The 12829-nt window shown below is 42.2% G+C and overlaps 2 protein-coding genes across 6 annotated transcripts in view; one reads left to right on the forward strand and one right to left on the reverse strand.

Moving 5' to 3' along the window:
- VCL (vinculin) overlaps positions 1–4839 on the forward strand; it is a 118761-nt gene extending 113922 nt beyond the window's left edge. For all 3 annotated transcript variants that reach the window (XM_021676359.2, XM_021676362.2, XM_021676360.2), the window contains 3 exons: positions 12–215; positions 603–707; positions 4003–4839. In XM_021676359.2, the coding sequence (XP_021532034.1) occupies positions 12–215; positions 603–707; positions 4003–4149 (456 nt within the window). In that variant the 3' untranslated portion in view covers positions 4150–4839. The remainder of the gene's footprint in view (positions 1–11; positions 216–602; positions 708–4002) is intronic.
- Positions 4840–5616: 777 nt separating this feature from the next.
- The window catches only part of AP3M1 (adaptor related protein complex 3 subunit mu 1), a 32694-nt gene continuing 25481 nt past the window's right edge, over positions 5617–12829 (reverse strand). For all 3 annotated transcript variants that reach the window (XM_012460172.3, XM_012460171.3, XM_012460174.3), the window contains 3 exons: positions 12321–12528; positions 10292–10436; positions 5617–9831 (listed from right to left, as the gene is read on the reverse strand). In XM_012460172.3, the coding sequence (XP_012315595.1) occupies positions 9731–9831; positions 10292–10436; positions 12321–12528 (454 nt within the window). In that variant the 3' untranslated portion in view covers positions 5617–9730. The remainder of the gene's footprint in view (positions 9832–10291; positions 10437–12320; positions 12529–12829) is intronic.

Here is a 12829-nt window from a genome sequence, read left to right on the forward strand (position 1 = left end):
CTTCTCTCTAGGGCAATGACATCATCGCAGCAGCCAAGCGCATGGCTCTGCTGATGGCTGAGATGTCTCGGCTGGTAAGAGGGGGCAGTGGTACCAAGCGGGCACTCATTCAGTGTGCCAAGGACATCGCCAAGGCCTCAGATGAGGTGACTCGGTTGGCCAAGGAGGTTGCCAAGCAGTGCACAGATAAACGGATTAGAACCAACCTCTTACAGGTACTCGGGGAAAGAGGCTGTGTGTGTATGTGTGAAAGAGGCTCTGTATGTGTGTGTGTGTGTGTGTGTGTGTGTGTGTAAGAGGCTCTGTGTGTGTGTGCGTGAGAGAGAGGGTATGAGGGGGGAAAAGCAAGAGAGAAAAACTAGGTGAGTAAGGAAGAAAGAGGCACTTCACTAGGGACAGAAATAGCAGAAAGGGGAAATAACAAATGTGCTGCGAAAGGCAGATTCAGGAAAGGTGACTTCCTAATCAAATGAAAGAATGTGCATGCTTCCATTTCTGGAGAAAAGGATTGTACTGACTCTAGAGAAAAAACAAGTCTTGCCTTTATGGAGCTTGTGGGCAAGGCAAACAGAGAAACATACCAAATTAAACTTTTTCTTTAGGTATGTGAGCGAATCCCAACCATAAGTACCCAGCTTAAAATCCTGTCCACAGTGAAGGCCACCATGCTGGGCCGGACCAACATCAGTGATGAGGAGTCTGAGCAGGTACGTGGCAGCTGCTTTTGGTTTCTTGCTGGCAGCTTCTGTGCTGTTTTGCAGTAATTTAATTCAGCTTTGGGGAAATTTTACCTCTGAATTAAGTATTCAGTATGTGGGATGCACTCAGACTCTCTCAGGAGGGGAAAGTCTGTGTTGGATAGATATATCAGAAATTTGGAATTGGGGCCAGATGCGGTGGCACATGCAGGTAATCCCAGCACTTTGGGAGGCCAAGGCGGGAGGATTGCTTGAGTCTAGGAGGTCAAGGCTGCAGTGAGTTGGAGTGAATAGGCACTGGAGGCCTCAAAAGAGGGTGACAGAGTGAGACCCTGTCTCAAAAAAACAAAACAAAACCAAAAAACCAGGAATTGAAAACCAGGTGTGGTGGTATGCACCTCTAGTTCCAGCTACTGGGGAGGCTGAGGCAGCAGGATCATTTGAAACCAGGAGTGAAGTTCAAGACCCTATCTTTAAAAAAAAAAAAAAAAAAGAATTTGGAATGGGAAGTAAAGCTCTTGGGCAACGTTTGTCATTTTACAGGTTGAAACAGGTATGGAGAGGTTAAGCATCTGAAGTAACACTATGGATCCGTGGCAGTTAGGACTCTACTCAGTTCCTCACCCCTGGAATAAGTTTGGCTTTTTTGAGGCCTCAAGTGCCTATTCACTCCAACTCACTGTATGTTTTTGGCTGGAGAGAATGTCTGCTTTCCAGCTCTCTGGGTGTTAGTGCCTCAGGGAGGCTGAGTAGTGCAGGCTTTTCAGAGACATGACGTAGTTATGCCTGTGCTGAAATTGAAATGGTAGCTTAAAGGAGGTGCTTCTCTTATATTCTCTTGAGGTTTCTCTGATAGAGATAGAAATAAGGATGCTGGGAAGGTTCTCTTAAGCACTGCTTCCTGCATATACCTTGGCAATCACCTCTTAAAGTTTGTCTTCCTTCCTGGAATTGTGGCCCAGGTCTTTCAGGAAACCCTCATTTGAGCACCCCTTACTCTCCTTATTTCCCCTCTGGGAGACCCTATTCTGAGCCAGATTCCCAGATGGACTGCCTACACTGGGCTCATCACACATGGGGTAAGGTGAAGCACTGTATTAGGTGTTATGAGAGTTTAAAAAATTAAGAGACACAATCCCTTTGCCACCCTTGGGGAACTCCAAAATAGTTTGAAAGAACAACTGTTTCTGATCTCTAGACCAGGATATAGGGGCCTGGGGCACTTTAGAGGAAATAAGGCGGCCTCTCTTCTTGGTGCCATTATAGTTGCTTCTGCTACCATATTCTAACACAACAACTCTCACCCTAATCCTCTCTTCTCCCAAACCATGAGAACTGTATCTTCACACCTAACTTCCATATATTCTATGCAGGATTTGGCCACTAGGCTGTTTCTCTGTCATGTGATCTCTTCTGTCCAAAGAAAGGTGGAAAAAAATGAGGAAGGCAGAATAAGACTGACATTCAGGCTTAATCACAGACTTAATCAATTAACCAACAAAAATATGCCTTGAGAATATCTATTGAGTGCCATTAAATATTCCAGTTAAAAAAGGGTAGAAATTGACAGTACTGTAAAACAGAAAAAACACAGGACTGTTCGGGAGGCTGAGGCAGGAGAATCGCTTGAACCCAAGAGGCAGAGGTTGCAGTGAGCCGAGATCATTGCACTCCAGCCTGGGCAACAAGAGCAAAACTTCTTCTCAAAAACAAACAAACAAATAAACAAATGACTATAAGTCAGAAGTCTTGAGTCCTAATCCTCACTTCATGAACCTCTCTAGGCCCTTTGCTGACTAAGTGAAAAGAACAATTCCTGATGAGGAATTCCAACCCACAGTTACACTTATCAGAGCCTGTAAAACTGAGTGTACAAATTTTATGCATGTGTGCATTTTTTCTGGGGGAGAATTCACAGCCTTCATTAAATCTTCAAAAGATGTATGACTCAAAAATAGCTAAGAATTACGGGGCTGATGAATTGCCAAGTTCCTTGACTTTCTATGGTAGAGTATCAATGTGAGTTCAGTCTTAATAAGTTTATGTGTTTGGAAGATTAACTTATTTAGATTTTCATGGGTTTATAAGGTGGTTGGGTTGATTGGTTCATTTGGTTGTTTTTAAAATTCATTAATTAAATATTGGTCACACCTGTAATCCTAGCACTTTTGAACGCCGAGGTGGGTGGGATCGAGACCATCCCGGCCAACATGGTGTAACCTCATCTCTATTAAAATACAAAAATTAGCTGGGTGTGGTGGCGTGTGCCTGTAATCCCAGCTACTTGGGAGGCTGAGGCAGGAGAACTGCTTGAACCAGGCAGTCAGAGGTTGCAGTGAGCCTACATGGCACCACTGCACTCCAGCCTGGTGACAGAGCAAGACTCTGTCTCAAAAAAAAAAAAAAAAAAAAGTATGTATGTGTGTGTGTGTGTGCGTGTATACACACGCACACACACACACAATTTGTGGAATACCTCCTGTGTGCCAGGCCCCATCCTACATACTGGGGGTACAATAGTGAACAAAACTGACAAAAATCTACTTTGTATAACTTAAATTTTACTGTGAAGACAGAAAAAAAACAAAAATCTCCCAAACAACCTAGGTAAAATATATAGTGTATCAGTTAGTGATTATATGTTCAATGGAAAAAATAAGGCCAGGCACGGTGGCTCATGCCTGTAGTCTTGGCACTTTTGGAGGCTGAGGTAGGAAGATCACTTGAGCCCAGGAGTACAAGACCAGCCTGGGCAACATGGTGGAACCCCATCTCTACAAAAAAAGAGCAATTACCCAGATATGGCAGCTGTAACTGTAGTCTCAGTTGCTCAAAGGCTGAGGCAGGAGGATCGTTGAACCCAGGAGGCAGAGGCTGCAGTGGGCTGACATCACACCACTGCACTCTAGCCTGGATGACAAAGACCCCATCTCAAAAAAAGAATAAGCAGGGAAGTCCTCACCAAGGTAACAAGTGAGCAAAGGTCTGAAGGTGAGGGGGAGCTCTGGGATCCCTGGGGAAAGAGCAGTCCAGGTAGAGGGAACAGCAAGTCCTGAGAGAGAAGCATGTTTGAAGACCAAGAAAGAGTACATGCTGTAGGCCATCTGAAGCCACAGTACACAATCAGCGATGGCCAGTTTTGGGTTCTTTTTGGTGATCCAGGAAAACCTTTAGTGATGCAAGCAAATAGGGGGATGCCAGGTACCAGTGGGTTTAACTGTATCCCACTCCTGGCTGAAACCTATTTTAGAGACAGGCCTGCATCAGGGAATCTGAGTAACGGAAGGTACCTCTTTTCTTGCAGGCCACAGAGATGCTGGTTCACAACGCCCAGAACCTCATGCAGTCTGTGAAGGAGACTGTACGGGAAGCAGAAGCTGCTTCAATCAAAATTCGAACAGATGCTGGATTTACACTGCGCTGGGTTAGAAAGACTCCTTGGTACCAGTAGGCACCTGGCTGAGCCTGGCTGGCACAGAAACCTCTACTGAAAAGAAGGAAAATGATCTGAGTCCCAGGAGCTGCCCAGAGTTGCTAGGAGCTGAAAATCACATCCTGGCCTGACACATCAGAAAGGAATGGGGGCCTCTTTACATTAGAAAACATTTATACTCTTTTTTCATGGACATTTTGACATGTGTTTCTGTATAAAGCCTGTATTCTCAAACACAGTTATACTGGTGCACCCTCTATCCCAACAGGCAGACTGGGTTTCTAGCCCATGTCTTCATACTTCACATAAGCTCAGAATCCAAGTGAACGCTAGCCAGACACCCTGCTCTGCCCTTGTTCCCTAGGGGACATTTCCCTCTGTTTCTCTTTCCTTGCCCCCCATTTGCCCTTCCAGACTCCCAAAACTCAGAGTTTAGGCAAGTTAGTTCCTAAGAAGAAAATTGCTGTGCCTCCAAAAATTGTTCTGAGCTTTCCATGTGGCTGCCAACCATGCCTGCCTTCCCTGGGCTGTGCTACCTGGGTCCTTTTCAGAAGTGAGCTTCGCTGCTACAGGGGAAGGTGGCCTCTGTGGAGCCCCAGCATATGGGGCCTGGATTCACTTCCTGCCCTTCCTCAATTTAATCCTTCTAGCTTCCCACAGTATAAAACCACAGAATCATATGGTTCTGCCTTTACTATGACCCCTGAGCAATGCCTGTGCTAGGGAAACTTCCCATCCCATATCCTGCCTCAGCCTACCAAGGTAGCCATCCCATGAACACACTGTGTCCTGGTCCTCTCTGCCACTGGAAGGGCAGAGTAGCCAGGGTGTGGCCCTGCCATCTTCCCTGCAGGGTCACTCCCAGGTACTCCATGCTTAGTCACTGCCTGCAGAGGTCTGTGCTGAGGCCTTATCATTCATTCTTAGCTTTTAATTGTTCATTCTGAGCTGAAATGCTGCATTTTAATTTTAACCAAAACATGTCTCCTATCCTGGTTTTTGTAGCCTTCCTCCATTCCCTTTCTAAACAAGATTTTAAAGACGTGTAGGTGTTTGTTCATCTGTAACTCTGAAATATCCTTTTTATCCTTTTAAAATTCAGTCCTAAGAATGAGTGCTTGTCCCCCAAGAGTGTTTAATGGAAAGGCAACCCTGTCTGAAGGACACTTCCTGCCTAAGGGAGAGTGATATTTGCAGACTAGAATTCTGGTGCTGCTGAAGATGAATCAATGGGAAATACTCCTCTGTAATTCCTACCTCCCTGCAACCAACTACAACCAAGCTCTGCATCTTCTCCCAAGTAAGAGGTTCAAGAGAGTAATGGGTGTAATATTTCATTATCACCACAGTCAGTTCCTAGTAGGCAAAATGAGAGGGCAATGTTTCGTTTTTTGTACTTATCACTGCTTAGTATCTCCCAGCACATGAAACGTTTTTTTCCTAAAGCCAGAACCAGATGAGCAAAGGAGTAAGAACCCTTGCCCGAATATCCTTCCTTGCCACCCATCACTGTATGTTAGTTCCCAACATCGAATGTGTAAAACTTAAGTTGGTCCTGTACACTCAGGCTTTTTCTTTTTCCTTTAAAATGATGATGATTATTTTCAAGGTCCTCAGCATATCTGTATAGTTGCTTGCCTGATAAAAATGCAATATTAATGCCTTTAAAGTATGAATCTATGCCAAAGATCACCTGTTGTTTTACTAAAGATGATTACTTAGAGGAAATAAGAAAAATCATGTTTGCTGTCCCGGTTCATCCAGTGGTTTGAGACACTGGTTTACACTTTATGCCAGATGTGCTTTTCTCCACTATCAAGTGCTCAAGACACAGTGAAACAAATTAAAGAAAAAAATCCCTGAATGACGATTAGAGACGTCACCGCCGCTAAAAAACTACATTTATAAGCTAGGATTTGTTATATGCAAATATTTTCTGCCTCTTCTTTTGTTCTGTTTAAAACAATAAAATGCATTTGTATAAATAATGCTTTAAATGATGGGTATGTTTTTTTAGCAAGAATTTTTAGGTCAGGTTTCTCCTTTGTTTTGATGAATAGCCCATGAAACTAATCCTCAAGATCTGGAATCTAAAGATTTTTATTTAATCCAAATGTTGTACTGGAAGAAGAAATCAATGGTAGTATATTTACTTAATGAAGATATGTATGATAAAAGACGACGACAACTCTGGGGGTTACACACTCGGAATAGAAGTGGCAAAGGTTAACAGTAGGCAGAAAGTAGCTGGATGAAACAGTTTGTCTTCATCTTAGAAGACCTAGCTATCTATCTGTGGAGACCATCACAGTTCCCTTAAAAGCTAAGGTTGTTAAGTGTGCAGGAATACCTCCTGTCCTCCCCCAATCACCAGATGGAGTACTGCTCTGTCGCCCAGGCTAGAGTGTAGTGGTGCAATCTTGGCTCACTGCAACCTCCGCCTCTCAGGTTCAAGCAATTCTCCTGCCTCAGCCTCCTGTGTAGCTTGGATTACAGGTACGTACCACCACGCCCGGCTAATATTTGTATTTTTAGTAGAGATGGGGTTTCACAGTGTTGGTCAGGCTGGTCTCAAACTGCTGACCTCAAGTGATCCACCCACCTTGGCCTCCCAAAGTGCTGGGATTACAGGCCACCATGCCCGGCCACACAGGGAATAAAAATAGGGTTTTCAGGGATCCACCAGGGCTAAAAGGCAGAATTAGCTTTTGGGGACATAGTCCTTTTCCTTAAAGAAATACCAACTAAAATAGTAACAGCAGGTTTTTGGAATAGAGTTGGGACATCACTGTTTTTGCCTCATTTTCCCAATCTGAAAGGGGTAATATATCATTAAAGGGTAATGATACTGATATTTAGTGTTGCCAACTGCTTTTATCACTGCTTTACCCTGGAAAGTTGCCGACTATAGAGATTCCAGCCTGTTTGAGTTAAAGGAAAAATCCAAGGCTACTACTGAATTAGCTGTTTCTAAAACTGTCTCGTTTTTGCTATGCACCATATGTTTACTGGTGCTGCCTTCCTGCTGCAGTATAATCATTTTCTCAAATCAGTTGCCTCTCAGGACAAGATCAGCATTTTCCTAGGGTTCTGTAGCATGACTTAAGGAACGAACCTATCAAAGGAACTCCCTTTGAATAAAATGATGGTGACTCCCGCACGCAGAAAATAATCATCTACTGCATTTGCTCTTGGGATATACTGCCTTATGAATTTAGAACAAGGGATCCAGGATTAGCTGTAACTCTGTGCTTGAAAAATATTCTACTACTACTAAGTATTCATAAATCTTTGTTATCAGTAGGTGGTGGTAGTGATAGATAAGGGAGCTTTGATCACTAATCTCTCAGACTGTGGCCTGAATGGTGATGCTTAAGGAAAGTATGAATGGCTATTAACATACTGAGGTTAAGGGGAGGAGTACTGAGAAGTGCTTTGCAGCAACACTCACAGCTTGTGGGATGATGCAGAAGAAAATCTGATCATGTTCACCCTGCTTTGACACTGAGCCTTGCCCATCGGAGAATGTTCAATCAATAGTAGACCTAAAAAAAAAATCAACTTGTTGCTTTCATCTTTTTATTGATAATATGACCAGAGCTAGCAAAATGATTTACTGGATTCTAGCAAATTAATAAATACGACAATTTGATTGTAAAAGGAAACATTCTACTTGGACATTTTAGTAAAAATTGCTAGAGGGAAGGAGCTCCTGGCATACATTCTAGTTGGACAGAAGAGAAGATAGCACAGGAGGAGAACTGGACAGTCCAAGTATAGATTGTTGACATTAGGGATTCAGCAGAAAGAAAAGCAAAGGTTCTCATTGTTCTTTTGAGGTACAAACTCTGAGGAGTCAACATTAAAAACAAAAAGCAATTGAACTTAGGAAAAAGGAATAAATATTTGGCAACATTTTGACTTTAACTGCCAATCTGAGATTAGTTTCTTTAGAAATTTAGAAGCTGCAAAACGTGGCCTTTCTTATTCCATGAAAGGCAGGGTGGGTATTGTGGGCAGGCAAAGGTAAGAAAGCTGCTCAGTGGGCTCCTTGTACCAGCACCAACCAGTAGCCCTCAACAGCACAGATAGGATGAGTGTAAGGGCTATCCTAGCGTAAGGGAAAGACAGTTATAAGCTGAGAAGACTGAAAGAAGAAAAGAATGGAGCCACAAAGAGAAGAAAATAGCATAAATAATAAGGAAACATGAAGAACAAGCACTTATATCTTAACTTTCAGGCTTTCTCCATTTCTTGATGTCTAATGAGGCAAAATAACTGGATAAGGACTACCAAGATGAAGAACTTAAATGAAATGACACAATGAAGTTGAGTGCAATTATACAACTGTTGATTGACTTTCCAAAACCATGGTGATTGGTACAGTATCATCAATGTTACCAAGGATTTTGTTTCTGCCTCATTGTAACGCACTTTCATGCATTTTGTCAGTATTGTAGGTACATTTAAGCACTCCAGTGACAATTATGACAATAGTTTCTGGAAGAAATCTATGACTATAGCTTTGGGAAGCACACAATATTAATTTCCCCTAAAGACAAGGAATATAAGCAAATTCAACCCCTTAAGAACAACAACTAAAATAAAAGATTTAAAAAGACTGATGACAGTGAGGCAGGCACATTTTCCTCCTTTTGCTGAACTGGGGGATGAGGCATTTAGGTTAACTACGATTTAACTGGTGTTGGCTAAGGTTTATAAAACATGAAGATGGCAAAGTTTCACTTAAGTTTTTCTTTTACTACTTTAATTTGCTTAAAAGCACAAATACTTGTGCTTGCAGTAACTTCCTAAAAGCATAAATAATGTTCCCTTTTACTACCTTAGTAAAGCATTTGCCCCTTTGATACAAATGATTTTTTTACTGTGCTAACAGCTGAACCAGTGGCACAAAACTGAGATGGTATTTACTGCAGCAAGGTCCCTGTAAATCAAATTCTAAGCTTTACATAAAAATCTTATTTATAAAAAATACAATACCAAGTACAGTGAGAATGGAGCATGGAGCAGCAGTGCTCCCTGCCAGGGCCATGTGGAAGTGGCTTTTGCTACAGTGCTTGCTTAATGGCACAAGTGAAAAGCTGAATAAGGCAAACACTTGAAGAGGCAGTTTTTTGTAAACTTCTGGGGGTGGGGAGAATTTCCTTTCTTGGGACAGATACTGGTTTGGGATGGCTAAGATCAGAAGGTGTGGTATTTGGCTGCATCTGACACATCACAGACTAAGATAGCTTCTGCTGGAGGAGACCAGTTAACTCCTTTTAGGAGAGAGGTATACCTTTCTGCCTTTACTGTTAAAATATGCAGCCTTCAGATGGTACCCTCCTATGGAAAAAAAATTACCTCCAAAAATTTCCTAAGTGAAAAGATACAAAATAAGCTAAGTCACTAAAAGGTTTCCTTAGCTTAAAGCTCCTTAAGAATTCTACAGTGATAACTAAGCAACTTTGTTAGCGGTGTGTAACTAGACACAAATCCTTTAACTAGAATATGTATTCCCACCCACTTGGTATCTAATAGTAATACATTGTAACGACACTTGGAAAACAAACTGGTCTTGAAGAATTTTGGCCTCTTCTCATGTTCTCACTTGGAACTTTCCAGCTTTCGTGACGTATTTGACTCCTTTAAATGGCTTATATTTCTCCCCATACATGTCCAAACGGTTTACTTTTAAGCCTGTGTCAAAAACAGGGAAAAAGAATAAATTATCATGATCCCAACCAATATAATGTTAGCAATGAGCATGGAAAATCTGACGTTAACCAGTGTCCCTTCTACCATTTGGAAGAAACATCTCTTCTACCATTTACAAATGATTGCACTTTGATGGGATGGTTTTGGTTAAGCATCCCACATAGGCGGGAATGTCTGTGAAGTATAACTCTACTTTCTGTAAATATGAACAACTCCCTCTTTGGTGCTTGAATGAGGGCAGAGGTAAGGGGAGGCTGTGTGAAATAAGGTACTCTCCAAAATCATTTGGTTGGTGCCTGGGAGACTGGTCCCCCAAGCACAGTGTAAAAGGCAAATGGTCTGTTGCTTTCTAGAGTGGGAAATTTTGTTACCCTTTTAAGTGCCTAATAATTGAGCTTGTAAAACTCAATTACCCTTAACTACAAGTGAGCCTTACCCTTACCTGAAATAGCAAGCTGCTGGATCTTAAACTGTATGTTGAGGCTTGGATTCTCTTCTGGTTTGGGGGCTCCAGACTGTAAATTTACCAGTCCTTTAAGACTTGGGAGCTTTTGTGGAGTAATTTTTCCCACATCCCATGTTAGTACCTTGGAAAGACAAAAAAATGAAAAACAAATGGAACTATTTATTAAAGACAAACCCTCAAAAAGAAGGTTTAAAGACACCATAAACTTCTTTACAAAATGAAGGGCAGTCTATTGAAAACAAGGTATATGGGATCTACAATGAGTTTACTTCTGATTAGCTCTGTGACTTTGAATGGGAAGTGAGGGCAGAGAATCTACATTTGTTGAGCATTTTCTTTTGTATTAGCACTGTGCTTAGCACTATTCATATGTTGTCTCATTGAGGGCTGTGAAGTAGCTTTTGTCTTCTATTTACAAATGAGGAAATTAAGGGTCAGAGATCAAATGACTTGCTCAAAGCCACACAGCTAGTCAGAGGAAAGGCTGGGATTTGCACCTAAGGCCCTCTGATTTCAAATGTTCTCCATCATACTATCTTCACTACTTTTCTCTGGGCCTGTTTATTTTTCTGTAAAATCATTAGATTGGCTTGAGATGGTGTTTTTAAAACTTTAGCTGTGCAATCCATTGTTCAAATGAAATCTTTAGTGTGGAGGCTCAACAGCAAATGAGAAAGAAAGCAAAGCTGTCATAGTTGAAGCTGCAGTAAAGGGCCAGGAAACTGAAACTCTTTCTTAGCCCTGTGTAGTGTCCAGGAGGAGGTTCTTTGAATCCTTACAACCACATTAAATAATCTTTAACATTCTATGACATTATTCAAAAAACGTGTCTTTTCATTTATCAGGCACCGCAATAACTCTGGTATTGAAAACAATCATATTTACTACCTAAGCAGGAAGCTGAGAGAAAATCATCTGCTACAGTTTCTCTAAAAACCCTCTGCTACAGGAAAATGTAAGTAAGAGGAGCAGCTTTCCTAGCCCCAAGAAAGAGTATGAAATGATGATTTTAAATTAAAAAGAAAAAGGTCTTACTGATCAATTTACATGGAAATCTTAATAATTCATAGACCATAATTCTTCTATCTACATGTTTTCTCTTTTTAAAAAAGCTTTTACTGGCTGGGCGAGGTGGCTCCTGCCTGTAATCCCATTACTTTGGGAGGCCGAGGTGGGTGGTCAGGAGTTTGAGACCAGGCTGGCCAACATGGTGAAACCCTGTCTATACTAAAAATACAAAAAAATTAGCTGGGCATGGTGGCGCTTGCCTGTAATCCCAGCTACTCAGGAGGCTTTGAGGCAGGAGAATTGCTTGAACTTGGGAAGCAGAGGGTGCAGTGAGCTAAGATTGTGCCATTGCACTCCAGCCTGGGCAACAAGAGCGAGACTCTTGTCTCAAAAAAAAAAAGCTTTTACTTCTTTCTTATTAGATAGCAGAGTGAGGCTCTGGATTAATAATGGATGAGTGAGGCCGGGCGCGGTGGCTCAAGCCTGTAATCCCAGGACTTTGGGAGGCCAAGGCAGGTGGATCACGAGGTCAAGAGATCCAGACCATCCTGGTCAACATGGTGAAACCCCGTCTCTACTAAAAATACAAAAAATTAGCTGGGCATAGTGGCGCGTGCCTGTAATTCCAGCTACTCAGGAGGCTGAGGCAGGAGAATTGCCTGAACCCAGGAGGCGGAGGTTGCGGTGAGCCGAGATCACGCCATTGCACTCCAACCTGGGTAACAAGAGCGAAACTCCGTCTCAAAAAAAAAAAAGGATGAGTGAAGACACACTCTGAAAAAGGACAGAATGACTCACTTTTCTGTTGATCTACTTGGTAGCAGATGCAGGATTCCCTCTGTAGCCAGTGGCAGAAGCACAGCACAGTATGCTCTCCAGGTTTTGATACAAACTTTAATTTTAAACAAGGTGCTAAACCTTTCCCTCCATCCCTCCCCACAAATTACAAAATAGATTGCAGAAACACTTGCTCACTCTTGATTTGAAGTGGCTGTACCTTGGTGACTGGATCAAATGTATAGCTGCCTTGTGTGGGTGTCAGGTTCATGTTCAGCACGACTTTTGGCATGTGAACTGTCACTGTAATTCCTTCAATAGTTTTCCCCATATTCTGCTTTGGTCCAATTGTTATATCAAATCTGCCACAAGAACTGTTCTCCTTAAAGCTGATACTATGTTTCACATACACTGGTATTGCCACTAGACTAAAAAGAGAAACAGAAAAAGACACAAAAGCACAAATACAATTAATGGTGTGGGGACAGCTCCAGAGGTATCCTGAAAACCTCTGTACAGGTATCCTGAAAACCTCTGTACAGAGTATCCTATCCTCTCTTTAACTCCACAGTAAGGTCCTACAGAGTTGGCTCTCTGTAGCCACAGTTCTGCATCCTTGAATTTGACCAGCTAAGAACTGAAAATATTATTTAAAAAAATCAGCCAGGCATGGTGGCTCACACCAGTAATCCCAGCACTTTGGGAGGCCAAGACGGCGGGAATAACCTG

This window comes from Aotus nancymaae, unplaced genomic scaffold, assembly GCF_030222135.1.
Source record: "Aotus nancymaae isolate 86718 unplaced genomic scaffold, 86718_ANA_hifiasm-v0.15.2.pri h1tg000010l, whole genome shotgun sequence".
Classification (NCBI taxonomy): domain Eukaryota; kingdom Metazoa; phylum Chordata; class Mammalia; order Primates; family Aotidae; genus Aotus; species Aotus nancymaae.